The following is a 12,903-nucleotide window of genomic DNA, read 5'->3' as shown; positions in this document are numbered from 1 at the left end:
TCATCTACTGTACTGCCTAGAAAATTAGGCTGTGAGTGCAGAATGCTATACCTATGTGCAGTAAGAACTGTTAGAACATTCTGATTACACAGCTCCCATCTGAATTGGCAACAAACATTTTCCCACAGGGTACAATGGATATTTGAAGAACTTGTATGTGTTTAAGAGAACACCAATTGTAGTAAATGCAGTAATAAAAAGTTATTTTTGCTGCTTTGCCTTAGGCCCCTTTTACACAGGCTGGATCTAGTTTTTCTCAGCAGGGGATCTGTCCAATGATCCCCTGCTGTGCGGAGCGCCCAGGTGACATGGACACTGCATGCCCTGCTTTATGTGCAGTTGGATGTAAAAGGACCGGCTGTCCATTTACATCTGACTGAACTTCAATCTGGCCACACTGAGGGGAATATATCCCCTTCCATTTGCTTTTGCTAGATTGGAGTTAGTCAGATGTAAATGGACACAAGTCTGTTTACATCCGACCGCCCACATAGGAAAATGGAGGGTCCGATCGGGTCCTCCTGTCTGTTTTTCAGCTGGATCAGATCGATCATGTGAAAAGGGCCTGACACTGTCAAAATCATCATTGGGAGGTACAATATGGTTGCAATATCAGACATTCAAGGATTTTTACTTTCTGGTTATCAAAGGGCTATCCTGCAGGTCATCTTGGAACAGCAGGCGAATCAGTTTACACAGGGTATTTATAACAAGGAGTCACTAATGGGAATTCATATCCTGAAGGATGTTCTCGCATAGACTTCTTGATGTTATGTATGGGTGGTAGAGGAGCATCATCTCAGACCTCCTGGTGATGTGAAAATTAAAATGACTGATTTCCTGACTTGCAACAACAACAAAGGGGGCCAGATGTGGACTATGGTGCTCACTTAAGTCAAGGAGCTTGATGGCAATATAGTAGTGCCACCTGGTGGAAGACAGCAACATGTTTCCTGGAGGATTTTCAGAGTAAGAACATGCTTCCTAGGATTAAGGAAGGACAGCAGCTCATAGATTATTATTATTGTAGCTCATTGGATCCCAAACTATACAGGGTGGCGATTTGGTTGCTGCTTGTGAGTGGTAAAAGATGCAAAGGCCAGGCATGATAGCTATTTTTCTCATTGAGCTCCAGCTAAGATACACAACACTGAGGACGGACGTAATGTATCATCTATGCTATTTTGTTTTATATGCTCTGTATTATTCTTTTAGATTTCTATGTTAGGGTTCCATTTATTTGTAAATAAATAAGATCTTTGCTTCTTTGAGCATTGTGTTTATTTTTATAGTGAATATTGTTATTAAATCATCACTATTAATATTATCAGAGCATTTATACAGTGCATCTGGAAAGTAATCACAGCGCTTTACTTTTTCCATATTTTGCTATGTTACAGCCTTATTCCAAAATGGATTAAATTAATTATTTTCCTCAAAATTCTACAACCAATACCCCATAATGACAATGGGAAAGAATCTTTGCAAATGCATTAAAAAGAAAAAAGATCACATGTACATAAGTAAGCATTTACAGCCTTTTCCATGACACTTAAATATGAGCTCATGTGAATCCTATTTCCACTGATCATCTTTGAGATGTTTCTCCAACTGTGTTAAATTGTTAATTGAACATGATTTGGAAAGGCACACAACTGTCTATATAAGGTGCCACAGTTAACAGTGCATGTCAGAGCACAAACAAAGTCATGAAGTCCAAGGAATTGTCTGTAGACCTCCGAAACAGGATTGTATCGAGGCACAGATCTGAGGAAGGGTGCAGAAAAATTTCAGCAGCATTCGTAAATGGAAGACGTTTGGAACCACCAGGACTCTTCCTAGAGCAGGCCACCCAGCCAAACTGAGCAATTGGGGGGATAAGGGCTTTGGTCAAGGAGGTGACCAAGAATCCGATGGTCACTCTGACAGAGCTCCAGAGTTTCTCTGTGGGATTTTTCGTGGGCAGTGGCTCGTGATAGTGCTTAAATCATCCCGGCACCATGCCTAATATTGCGTCAGGGTGATTGAAGCGCAATTATTTCTATTATTACATTGTAGTAACAAATGAAATAGTTCAACTCACCATAATGCAGAATCAGTGGAAGCTGGAGACTGTAACTTGCCACTCTCACCTTCCACCTGATGCAGCTTGTAACTTGCCACTTCGCCAGCCTTTGGATGCAGCTGGTCACTTGCCACGTTGCCTGTCACCAGCTGCAAATTGTCATTTGCCACATCACCTGACACCAGATGCAGCTTGTCACGTCACCTGCCACCAGATGCGGATTGTTACTTGCCACACTGCCTGCCACCAGATATGGATTGTCACTTGCCATGTCACCTGACTTCAGTTGCAGCTTATCACTTCCCATGCTACCTGCCACCAGACGCAGATTGTCACTTGCCACCAGATGTGGATTGTCACTTGCCATGCTGCCTGTCATCAGATTCGGATTGTCACTTGCCATGCTGCCTGGCACCAGTTATGAATTGTCACTTGCCACGTCGCCTGCCAGTGCCACCAGATGCGTATTGTCACTCTCCCTGTCATCTGTCACGTCCCCTGTCACCAGATGCAGATTGTCACTTGCCACGCTGCCTGTTATCAGATGTGATATGACACTTGCCATGCTGCCTACCACCAAATGTGAATTGTCACTTGCCACGTCGCCTGCCAGTGCCACCAGATGTGGATTGTCACTGCAATGGTGGCAGCATTGGTCCATTTAGCACAGAGGCAGGCCTCTGTGCAGTGGTGGGTTCTGAGTGAAGGCAGGAGGAGTGGTGAGAGATAATTTCATGTCTCTGCTCCCGCCACACCTCAGACATTGAAGAGGCTGACAGAACACCGGCTGCGAGGGTGGAAGAGCGGTGATGTGGGGCAGGCAGAGAGAAAGATGATGTCATCTCTGCTTGCCCGTCGGCTTCTCTCATACCGCACACCCGCCTCATCCGCCCATACCTCTCATGCCACCTGCCCGGCTCTTTCATGCTAGCCGCACCTGTTGCCCAGCTGCAGAGAGGCCAGGGCCCCGGTAGTGGGCCAGGGCCTGGTGGTTGGGGACCCCCACTCTATTTAGGTCAGGCGAGCATGGGGCCATTCAGTAGTATCAATTCTTTCATCCTGCAGGAACTGGCTGCATACTCTCACCACATGAGGCCAGGCATTTTTATGCACCAGGACCCACTGCACCAGTGTAGGGTCTGACAATGGGTCCAAGGATTTCCTAAAGATACATAATGGCAGTCAGGGTGCCATTGTCTAGCCTGTAGAGGTCTGTGCATCCCTCCATGAATATGCCTCCCCAAATCATCACTGACTCACCACCAAACCCATCATGCCGAATGATGTTACAGGCAGCATAACGTTCTCCATGGCTTCTCCATGCCCTTTCACATCTGTCACATGTGCTCAGGGTGAACCTGCTCTCATCTCTAAAAAGCACAGGGTACCAGTGGAAGACCTACCAATTCTGGTGTTCAGTGGCCAATGGCAATGGAGCTCCATGGTGCCGGGTAGTGAACACAGGGCCCACTAGAGGACATTGGGCCCTCAGACCACCCTCATGAAGTCTGTTTCTGATTGTTTGGTCAGAGACATTTACACCAATGGCCTGCTGGTGGTCATTTTGTAGGGCTCTGGCAGTGCTCACCCTGTTTCTCTTGACGCAAAGGAGCAGATACCGGTCCTGCTGAAGGGTTAAAGGGGTTGTAAAGGTAAATGTTTTTTTTCACCTTAATGCATTCTATGCAGATGCTTCTCACCATGCGAGGGAGCTCGCATGAACGTGAGAAGCATCTGCGGGAGGAAGCAGAGGCAGCTGCCGAGGGACCCCAGAAGAGCAGGTTTGGGGCCACTCTGTGCAAAACGAGCTGCACAGTGGATGTAAGTATAACATGTTTGTTATTTTAAATTAAAAACAATTCACTTTACAATCCCTTTAAGGACCTTCTACAGCCCTGTCCAGCTCTCCTGGAGTAACTACCTGTCTGGAATCCCCTCCATGCTCTTGAGCCTGGGCTGGGAGACACAGTAAACCTTCTGGCAATGGCTGACATATCATTGTGTGACTGTCAGTCACCGGCTCTCTGCTCACTGGAGCACTGGGCTTTGAAGGGGGTGGAAGCGGTCAGCTTAGGATGCCAGTCCAGGCATGTGGGCAGATCCCGGCCATATGGTTGTGATCTTGCCAGAGTTTGGACCAGCTCTGTGATGTCAGCTGAAAGTGGTTTTCAGCCCGCTGTCTGCTAAAAATGGGTCATAGGAGTGCAGAACTATTTTGGCTGCACTTCTTCAGTGCATTTAAAAAAAAAAAAAAACTTGCGTTTGAAAAACTGCTGTACAAATCTCATGCGACACAAAAAATTGCATATATGAGAGAAAAGTGTCAGAAGTGGTTTGGGCAGCTAATGGTTAATCGTTTTTGGCCTTTATCATCAGTAGTTAATGGCTGGAGGACTAGGGGTAAAAGGGTTTAGATTTGTCCAGCTTCGCAGATCAGTGTAATTAAGTTGTGAAGTTAGTTAGGTACTTTGAAATCCTGATACTGTAAAAGCGATGACAAATTTATTTTTAATTATTGCTGTTTGCCAGGGCTACAGGATGCTATCAAACACTTCTTGAGTATCAGAAAGGGGTGGCCACATACTGCCAAACAAATGCAACAGGTATAAAGAAAAATTATTATTATTTAGGACAGACAAGCCGTAGGTCTTTTTCTACTCCTGGAAAAATGTATTTGTATTTGACATGAATTGTGTCCCCTAAAACAATTTTAAAGCTAAGTTGTACCATTTATAAAAAGCATGACTAAATTTGAAAACGTAATAGTGGCCACCCTTTCATGCCTGCATGTACCTGAATATTTTATGTGTGCTTCATAACCTTGAAACCTGGAATGATGTGATATGCAATTATTGTGATTCCTTCCCAAAGCTGAGAGCTGGCAATACCTCCCCCTTCCATCTACAACTAGATACTGGTTCTCAATTGCAGCAGGTGAGCTTAGTAGCCAATAGCTAAGAGTATGCAGTGGGAAAAGCTGGACAAGCCCTTACCTTTTGCAAGCAATATAAAATAATTCATATAAGAATACCCTAGGTGGTGGGGGCCTGGGCCACTTACAAAGCAAATTTTATTTCCATTTCATTTAATGCTAATATAACTAATGTATTTCATGAGCTTGGAATACTTTGCATTCCTACCATATATGTCATATATTGCCTTTACCATGCATGTCATCGTACAGGACACCAAGGGTTGGTCCTGGACGGGTGCTATATGGCATCGATATTCAGGTTGTGGTCCATTTAAGTGGGGACAGCTTGTATGGGTGACGGATTCCGAAACAGTTGTACAGAAGGGAGGACCGACTTGCAGTCCTCTCAGCATTAGTATCGGCTTATTTAGGATCTGGAATTTTGGAGGCCCTGAGCAACATTTGGGTGGGAAAAGGGCCTTCACTCCTGACCAAAGGGACTCTGGTCCCTACAGGGTTAAGCAGCCCCCAGGAAGCAGCACATAAGGCAGGAAAAGTCCTGGTGTTGGTGGGTTGAGAGGAGAACTGGCTCTGTGTTGCATGTGTGCTGCAAAATATCTAAGGCAAGGTCCACACACATGTGATGCAGAAACTAGCACAATTCCTGTGCGGGTTCCCGCATAGCATGTCTCTCACAGGCAATTCACACTGCCCTATTCAAAACCGCTTTTGGTGTCAATACAAAAGTTAATGACACCCCCATATCATTTCGCAGATCGCAGTGCGAACTATGAAATTGTGCAGAAGTTGGATGCATGGGTGATTCCAGTGCGGACAAAAAAAAAAAAAAGGGTCCTGCACCATTTTTGTCTGAATGCGATGCAAACTCAGCCATACAATTTGTATGCCTGATTTGACATCACACAGACATCGCATGTGATCTGCGAATCACATGCAATGTCTGACATCGCAATAGTGTGAACCTAGCCTGTTAACCCTGGGGTAAATCCTTGCTAGACTTTTTCTTATTTAATAGTTTGATTTGTGCTCCAAATAAGCAGATTTTTTGTGTGGCATTTTCTGAAGTTTGTTTTGAGACTTGAAGCAACTGTTTGCCTAAATTAAAAAGTTAAGTTAACAGGCTGTTTGCATGTGGTCCAGAGGTGCTACATTCCCTGAAGATTACTTCATATATTGCCTTTACAAGTACATGATCTGAAACATTATATCCAAATTATTGAATAAAGTTTATATAATCTACCACAGAGATGTACTAAGGCTCAGTTCACACAGTAGGCGGCACGACTTGCAGCGCCGCGACCTGCTGCGACCTCAGCGGCGACTTGCAAAACGACTTCTGTATAGAAGTCAATGCAAGTCGCCCGAAGTCGCCGCAAAAGTAGTACAGGAACCTTTTTTCTAAGTCGGAGCGACTTGAGTCGCTCCCATTAGAACGGTTCCGTAGTACAGAACGGGGCGTGACTTGTCAGGACAAGTCGCCCCTGTGTGACCCGAGCCTAAAAGAAACACAAGAAAACTCTTAACAAATACAATGTTGCATATATTTGTAATGTCATCTTTAACACACTCACCTGTCTTTTGGAAAAGGATTAACCTTGCAAGCTTCTAGGAGAAAGCGCACAACTTCAACATGACCTGTAATTAATAACAAAGGTCTATCACAAGATTTCTACAATGTAGGCAGAGTCATATCTGCAATATTTACACAAGGTTATGTATATGCATACCAAATTGTCTGATGCAAAGTCAGTGCTCTCTAGGTCCTTGATTGGAAAAGTATTGTGTACAGTTCTGAATTCTTTTTTTAAGAAAGTGGGTCTGAAAAAGCAGATTTGTTCTTAATACTGAACATAAACAAATCTGTTCTGTTCAAATATTTAGAGGGGAACAACTTGTACAAATTTAATCTGTCTTCCCAGACAAAGAATTGACAGTTCAAAGATCCAGGATTGGGTGAGCTCAGCAAAAATCTGCAGGTGTAAACTTTATGAGCTGTCAAGCTTCTGCTCATAGCACCCCACTCTGAAGCTGCCGACAGTTCACTGACACCGCAAAATTCAGGGGTTTTCTTCAAAAACCAGCTGACTGCCAATTGACAGTAGATGCATACTAGCTTCAGAAGTTTACTCCTGAAGAGCCCTTGATCAGTGGCATGTACAGTAAGTGTATTGCACATCATAATTCCCATAATTAAACCCTTGGGCATGCAAGCTGGGGAATATCAGTAACATGGAACTCATGATCACTTGGGAGGAAGATAAAATGGAGAAAAGTGGGCTCATGTGCACTGTGTGGTCATATTTCCGATATGCTTCTGTGTTTGCATAGTTTGCGACCTGAATTCTTGGGTTGTGTACCCTGCAGTGGAAGGGGGCTCCCCCTCCACCCCCTTTTTCCCCCTTTTCCTTTCTTCTGTCACATTGGTAGTACTATTTGGTATTATAATCTTCTTCTACCTAAATCAGGTTGCTACCACAGTATGCTTCTACAAATTACTTTGGACATATCACTAATGTTTGTTGAACCAGTGGGGTTTTGATACTGGAACTATTACACCTACACAGAGTTGTTCTGTAATACTGCCCTGTTGTTTTGAATGGGGTTCCTTGATTGTGTATGTATATTGAGCTAATTATTCTTTCCTGTTTTTTTCAGATGTTATATAACCTGACATTTTTTTGCCCTGTACTAATGGATATGTACGACCTGTACTTAGTGTAAACTCTCTTTTTCTGCTTCTATTAACATGTTAATGTATTTTGTGAAAACCTAATAAACTTAGATTAAACAATTATATATATATTTTTTAATTTAAATGGTATTACATTTTACATTATACAAAATATATGTACTTTGTTCAACAATCTCATTCATAAAATTTTTCCATTACCCCTCTCTCACCTCCCCAATTCCTCTTCTGCTTTGACCTATGTTGACCTATAATCCTTCTTCCTCTATTCCCTTAAACATACTTTTCTGTTATTACTAGTTCATACTAGTTCTGTTCCGTTAAACATAATTCTAAACCCACTCTAATGTAGGCATCATTTCATACAAAATGACCGAAATGTGAAAGCACATACCTTCTGCTGCTGCTACATGCAAAGCTGTGCGAGAATCATAATCACGTTGCTCCATATCCATTGCTGACAATGCAAATCTAGAAAGAAAATATAGTAACATTTTGAAATTTAAAGCATAAAAAAGCAGTGGCCAAAAATATTAAGGATTCTTCGAGATGAACATTATTAAAGATATAAAAAAAAAAACACAAATGGACACAGAAAGGTTTTAATTTTAAAAAACTACACACATACACACAGTGCCTTGAATAAGTGTTCATACCCTTTAAAATTTTCCATATTTTGTCATGTTACAACCAAAAACCGAAATGTATTTTGTTGGAATTTTATGTGATAGACCAACACAAAGTGGCACATAATTGTGAAGTGGAAGGAAAATGATAAATGGTTTTTACATTTTTTTTTTACAAATAAATATGCGAAAAGTGTGGTGTGCATTTGCATTCAGCCCCCTTTACACTGATACCCCTAACTAAAATCTAGTGGCACCAATTGCCTTCAGAAGTCAATTCAAGTCCAGCTGTGTGTAATTTCATCTCATTATAAATACAGCTGTTCTGTGATGCTTTCAGGGGTTTGTTAGAGAACCTTAGTGAAAAAAACAGCATCATGAAAGCCAAAAGGACACACCAGACAGCTCAGGGAGAAGTTTAAAGCAGGGTTAGGTTATAAAAAATGTCCCAAGCATTGAACATCTCACAGAGCACTGTTCAATCCATAATCTGAAACTGGAAAAAAGAGTTTGGCACAACTGCAAACCTACCAAGACCTGGCAGCCCACCTAGACTAACAGGCTGGGCAAGGACAGCATTAATCAGAGAAGCAGCCAAGCGGTCAATGGTAACTCTGCAGGAGCTGTGGAGATCCACAGCTCAGGTGGGAGTATCTGTCCACAGGACAACTATTAGTCGTGCACTCCACAAATCTGGCCTTTATGGAAGAGTGGCAAAAAGAAAGCCATTGTTGAAAGAAATCCACAAGAAGTCCTGTTTGCAGTTTGTGAGAAGCCATGTGGGGGACACAGCAAACATGTAGAAGAAGGTGCTCTGGTCAGATGAGACCAAAATGGAACTTTTTGGCCTAAACACAAAATGCTATGTGTGGCGGAAAATTAAACACTGCACATCACCCTGAACACACCATCCCCACTGTAAAACATGTTGTGAGGATGCTTTTTTTCAGCAGGGACAGGAAAGCCGGTCAGAGTTGATAAGAAGATGGAGCCATTAAAGTCTGTAAAAGACTTGAGACTGGGGCAGAGGTTCACCTTCCAGCAGGACAACGACCCTAAACATACAGCCAGAGCTACAATGGAATGGTTTAGATCAAAGCATATTCATGTGTTGGCCCAGTCAAAGTCCAGACTTAAATCCAATTGAGAATATGTTGCAAGACTTGAAAATTGCTGTTCACAGAAGCTCTCCATCCAATCTGACAGTGCTTGAACTATTTTGCAAAAGAATAATGGTAAAAAAAAGTCACTATCTAGATGTTCAAACCTGGTAGAGACATACCCAAAAAACACTTGCAGCTATAGTTGCAGCGAAAGGTGGCTCTACAAAGAATTTAATCAGGGGGGCTAAATCCAAATGCACATATTTGTGAAAAAAAAATTGAAACCCATTTATTATTTTCCTTCCACTTCACTATCATGTGCCACTTTGTGTTGGTCTATCACATAAAATTCCAAAAAAGTACACTTAAGTTTTTGCTTGTAACTTGAAAAAATTTGGAAAATGTCAAGAGGTACCAACGATTTTTAAAGGCACGATATATACCAAAATTACATTTTTAAATTTTTTTAATGCAATTTGTAAATGGACCTGAATTTGGTTTGGTATCTTCCTTTTCGAATCCCGTGAATCAACGATATATTTACCCAATCGCCTAGAGTGTTTTTATTTTTATGTCATCAAGAAAAAATTGGGAAACATGTTCAAAGTCACACCCTCCCACTCCAAGAGCCTCGACTTTTTGCCAATTGGTAGAGCTTTTTTGATTTGAACCATTGCTAATTAGCAGACTTAGCAAGCAGATCCAAAGCCACACCTACACCAGTAGGACTCCATTCCAGCAGACAGAATACATTAGAAGGTGTTTCAATTCAGCTTGCACCCTACAGTTTATTTTCTAAAACATTATGCTAAACACAGCAATATTCTATTAAAAACAAGTGCAAAAAATAGGATTTTTATAACAGCTTACCTGTAAAATCCTTTTCTTGGAGTACATCACAGTACACAGAGCCATAGTAGTTACTATGTGGGTTATAGGCGACCTTTAGGTGATGGACACTGGCACACCCCAAGACAGGAAGTTCACTCCCTATATAACCCCTCCCACTACTGGGAATACCTCAGTTTTTGTAGCAAAGCAATATACGTGTATTAAAAGAGGGGAGAGATAACTGTGTCCCGTGATGTACTCCAAGAAAAGGATTTTACAGGTAAGCTGGTATAAAAAATAGGATTTCTCTTTTGTTCACTGACTGACACAGCTCCATTAATCTTGACAGTAGGGTTATTACGCCACCTTCAGGAGAGGACTAGGCAGAACATGTAATACATGTGAAAAAACAGAACTTTACAGTTCCGCCCAGGGGGACTGTACTTCAAGAAAAGGATTATACAGGTAAGCTGTTGTGAAAAAAAATAGGATTTTTATAACAGCTTACCTGTAAAATCCTTTCCTTGGAGAACATCATGGGACACAGAGCGTTAAGTAATAACTTAATGGGACTTCCCATAGCAATGCTATATGAGGGGAGGGAGACACAACCCGCAGGGTACCCCCAGACATGAGGACCTATACTGCTGCCTGCAGCACACTGCGCCCAAAGGTGATATCCTCATATCTCCTTACATCCACCTGATAAAATTTTGTGGATGTATGTACTGAAGACCAAGTTGCGGGCCTTACAGATCTGAGCCACGGAGGCCTGGTGACGCACTGCCCAAGAAGCACTAACCGCCCTGGTAGAGAATGCGCTTTGACTTGAAAAGGGGGAATCTTACCCCTTAAATTATACATCTGAATTATAACTTGCCTAATCCACTTAGCGACAGTGGATTTCGACGCTGCATGTCCTTTATTAGGACCCTCTGGCAGAATAAATAAGACATCAGTTTTACAAATCCGAGCAGTTGTCTTTAAATTGATTTTCACTGCTCTCATTACATCAAGACAATGTAGTGACTTCTCTTCCCTGAAACATGGTTTTGGAAAAAAACGATGGCAGGACAATATCTTGGTTCAGGTGAAAACCTGAGACCCCTTTTGGCAAAAAGTCTGGACGAGGGCGTCCAGAACACCAGCTTCCTTGTCAGAAGGACTAAGGGAATATGCTGTATTGGTTCAAATGGCTGTTTTGGTAACACTGACAAAACAAAGTTCTAGTCCCAAGGGTTCAAAGGACGTTTGACTAGCGGATTAAGCTGCATCACCCCTGGCATAAAACCCTAGACTAAAGAATGTGTAGCAAGCGGTCTTTGAAATAAGACCGATAAAGCCGAGACTTGGCCCTTAATAGTACTCAAGGCCAACTTCATCTCTATGCCTAATTGCAGAAAGGCAAGAATTCTGCCTATGATATATCTCCGAGGGTGCCAACCTTTGGATTCACATCAGGAAACCTAAGCCCTCCAGACCCTATAATATATAGTTCTGGAAGCTGGCTTCCTTGCATTAATCAGGGTAGAGATAACTGACCCGGAAAGCCCACATTTCTTCAGAATGTGTGTCTCAATAGCCAAGCCGTTAAATTTAGAGACCGTAAGGTAGGATGGAATATCGGCCCCTGTGAGAGTAGGTCTGGCCCTAGTGGGAGGGACCATGGACCCTCCACTGCCATCTTTACGATTTCTGCATACCATGACCTTCTGGGCCAAGCTGGTTCTACCAGAATTACCGACTTTCTTTCCAGCTTGATTCTGCAAAGAAGTTGACGCAGCAATTGAATAGGGGGAAATGCATAGATCAGTGAGAACTGATACCACAGTGTCACCAACACATCTGTTCTGCATGCGAGTGGATCCCTTATTCTGGACATGAAGTTGACTAACTTCATGCTGAATCTGGACGCTAGAAAATATATGTCCGGAGTCCCTCATCTTTGGCAAACAGCCTGAACAACCTCGGGGTGAAGAGACCATTCCCCTGGGAATATAGAAAACTCAGCGCCAATATAATACTTGAAAAAAAATATTAAATATAAAAGCCGTTCTCCTTGAAAATAGTGATTAACTCCTCAGACATATGTGAAAAAACAGAACTGGATGCGCTAAAGTGTAACTTGATAAGTAAAACAGTTAATCTTAATCCGTGACACCAATAACAATAAGTGGAATAATCAAAACACTCGATTGAATAAAACACAAAAAACACAACACCAATAGCAATAACTTGGGTGTAGCTTAGGTGAAATCATCCTAGTGAACACAAATTAATGTACACATGGATAAAATAAATGAATATAAAGTTTATCCGAAGATGCGCTTACATCCACTTTGTAGAATATGGTAAAAGTGTGAACGGACAACCAAGTCGGCGTCTTACACACTTGAACGACTGATGCTTGATGTCGGAAAGCCCTAGAGGTTCCAATTGCCGTGGCCGTGACAGGAAAGGAGGGCACCTGCCCCTTCAAGGCGTAGGCTTGTACCACAATCTGTCTGATCCACCTGGGAATGGTGGCCGACGAGACCGCCATAACTTTTTACGGACCAGCTACCGAAACAGACAGAGGGTCCGACTTCCAAAAGGGAGCAGTGGCAAATATACCCTTAGAGCCTAGACCACGTCCAGGGAATAACGGGCCACCT

The 12,903-nt window shown here is 42.5% G+C and overlaps 1 protein-coding gene across 1 annotated transcript in view; it reads right to left on the bottom strand.

Moving 5' to 3' along the window:
• Window positions 1–12,903, bottom strand: part of LOC143924400 (glutaminase kidney isoform, mitochondrial-like) — a 196,691-nt gene that overhangs the window by 9,247 nt on the left and 174,541 nt on the right. The window contains exons 16-17 of the mRNA XM_077448697.1: window positions 8,084–8,160; window positions 6,572–6,635 (exon numbers count right to left, since the gene is read on the bottom strand). Coding sequence (XP_077304823.1) covers window positions 6,572–6,635; window positions 8,084–8,160 — 141 coding nt within the window. The remainder of the gene's footprint in view (window positions 1–6,571; window positions 6,636–8,083; window positions 8,161–12,903) is intronic.

The sequence above is a fragment of the Lithobates pipiens genome, unplaced genomic scaffold (assembly GCF_037356315.1).
Source record: "Lithobates pipiens isolate NorthernLeopardFrog02 unplaced genomic scaffold, aLitPip1_a1.2 Scaffold_22, whole genome shotgun sequence".
Classification (NCBI taxonomy): domain Eukaryota; kingdom Metazoa; phylum Chordata; class Amphibia; order Anura; family Ranidae; genus Lithobates; species Lithobates pipiens.
The sequence above is the reverse complement of the archived record's forward strand: the minus strand, read 5'-3'. Positions and strand labels throughout refer to the sequence as shown.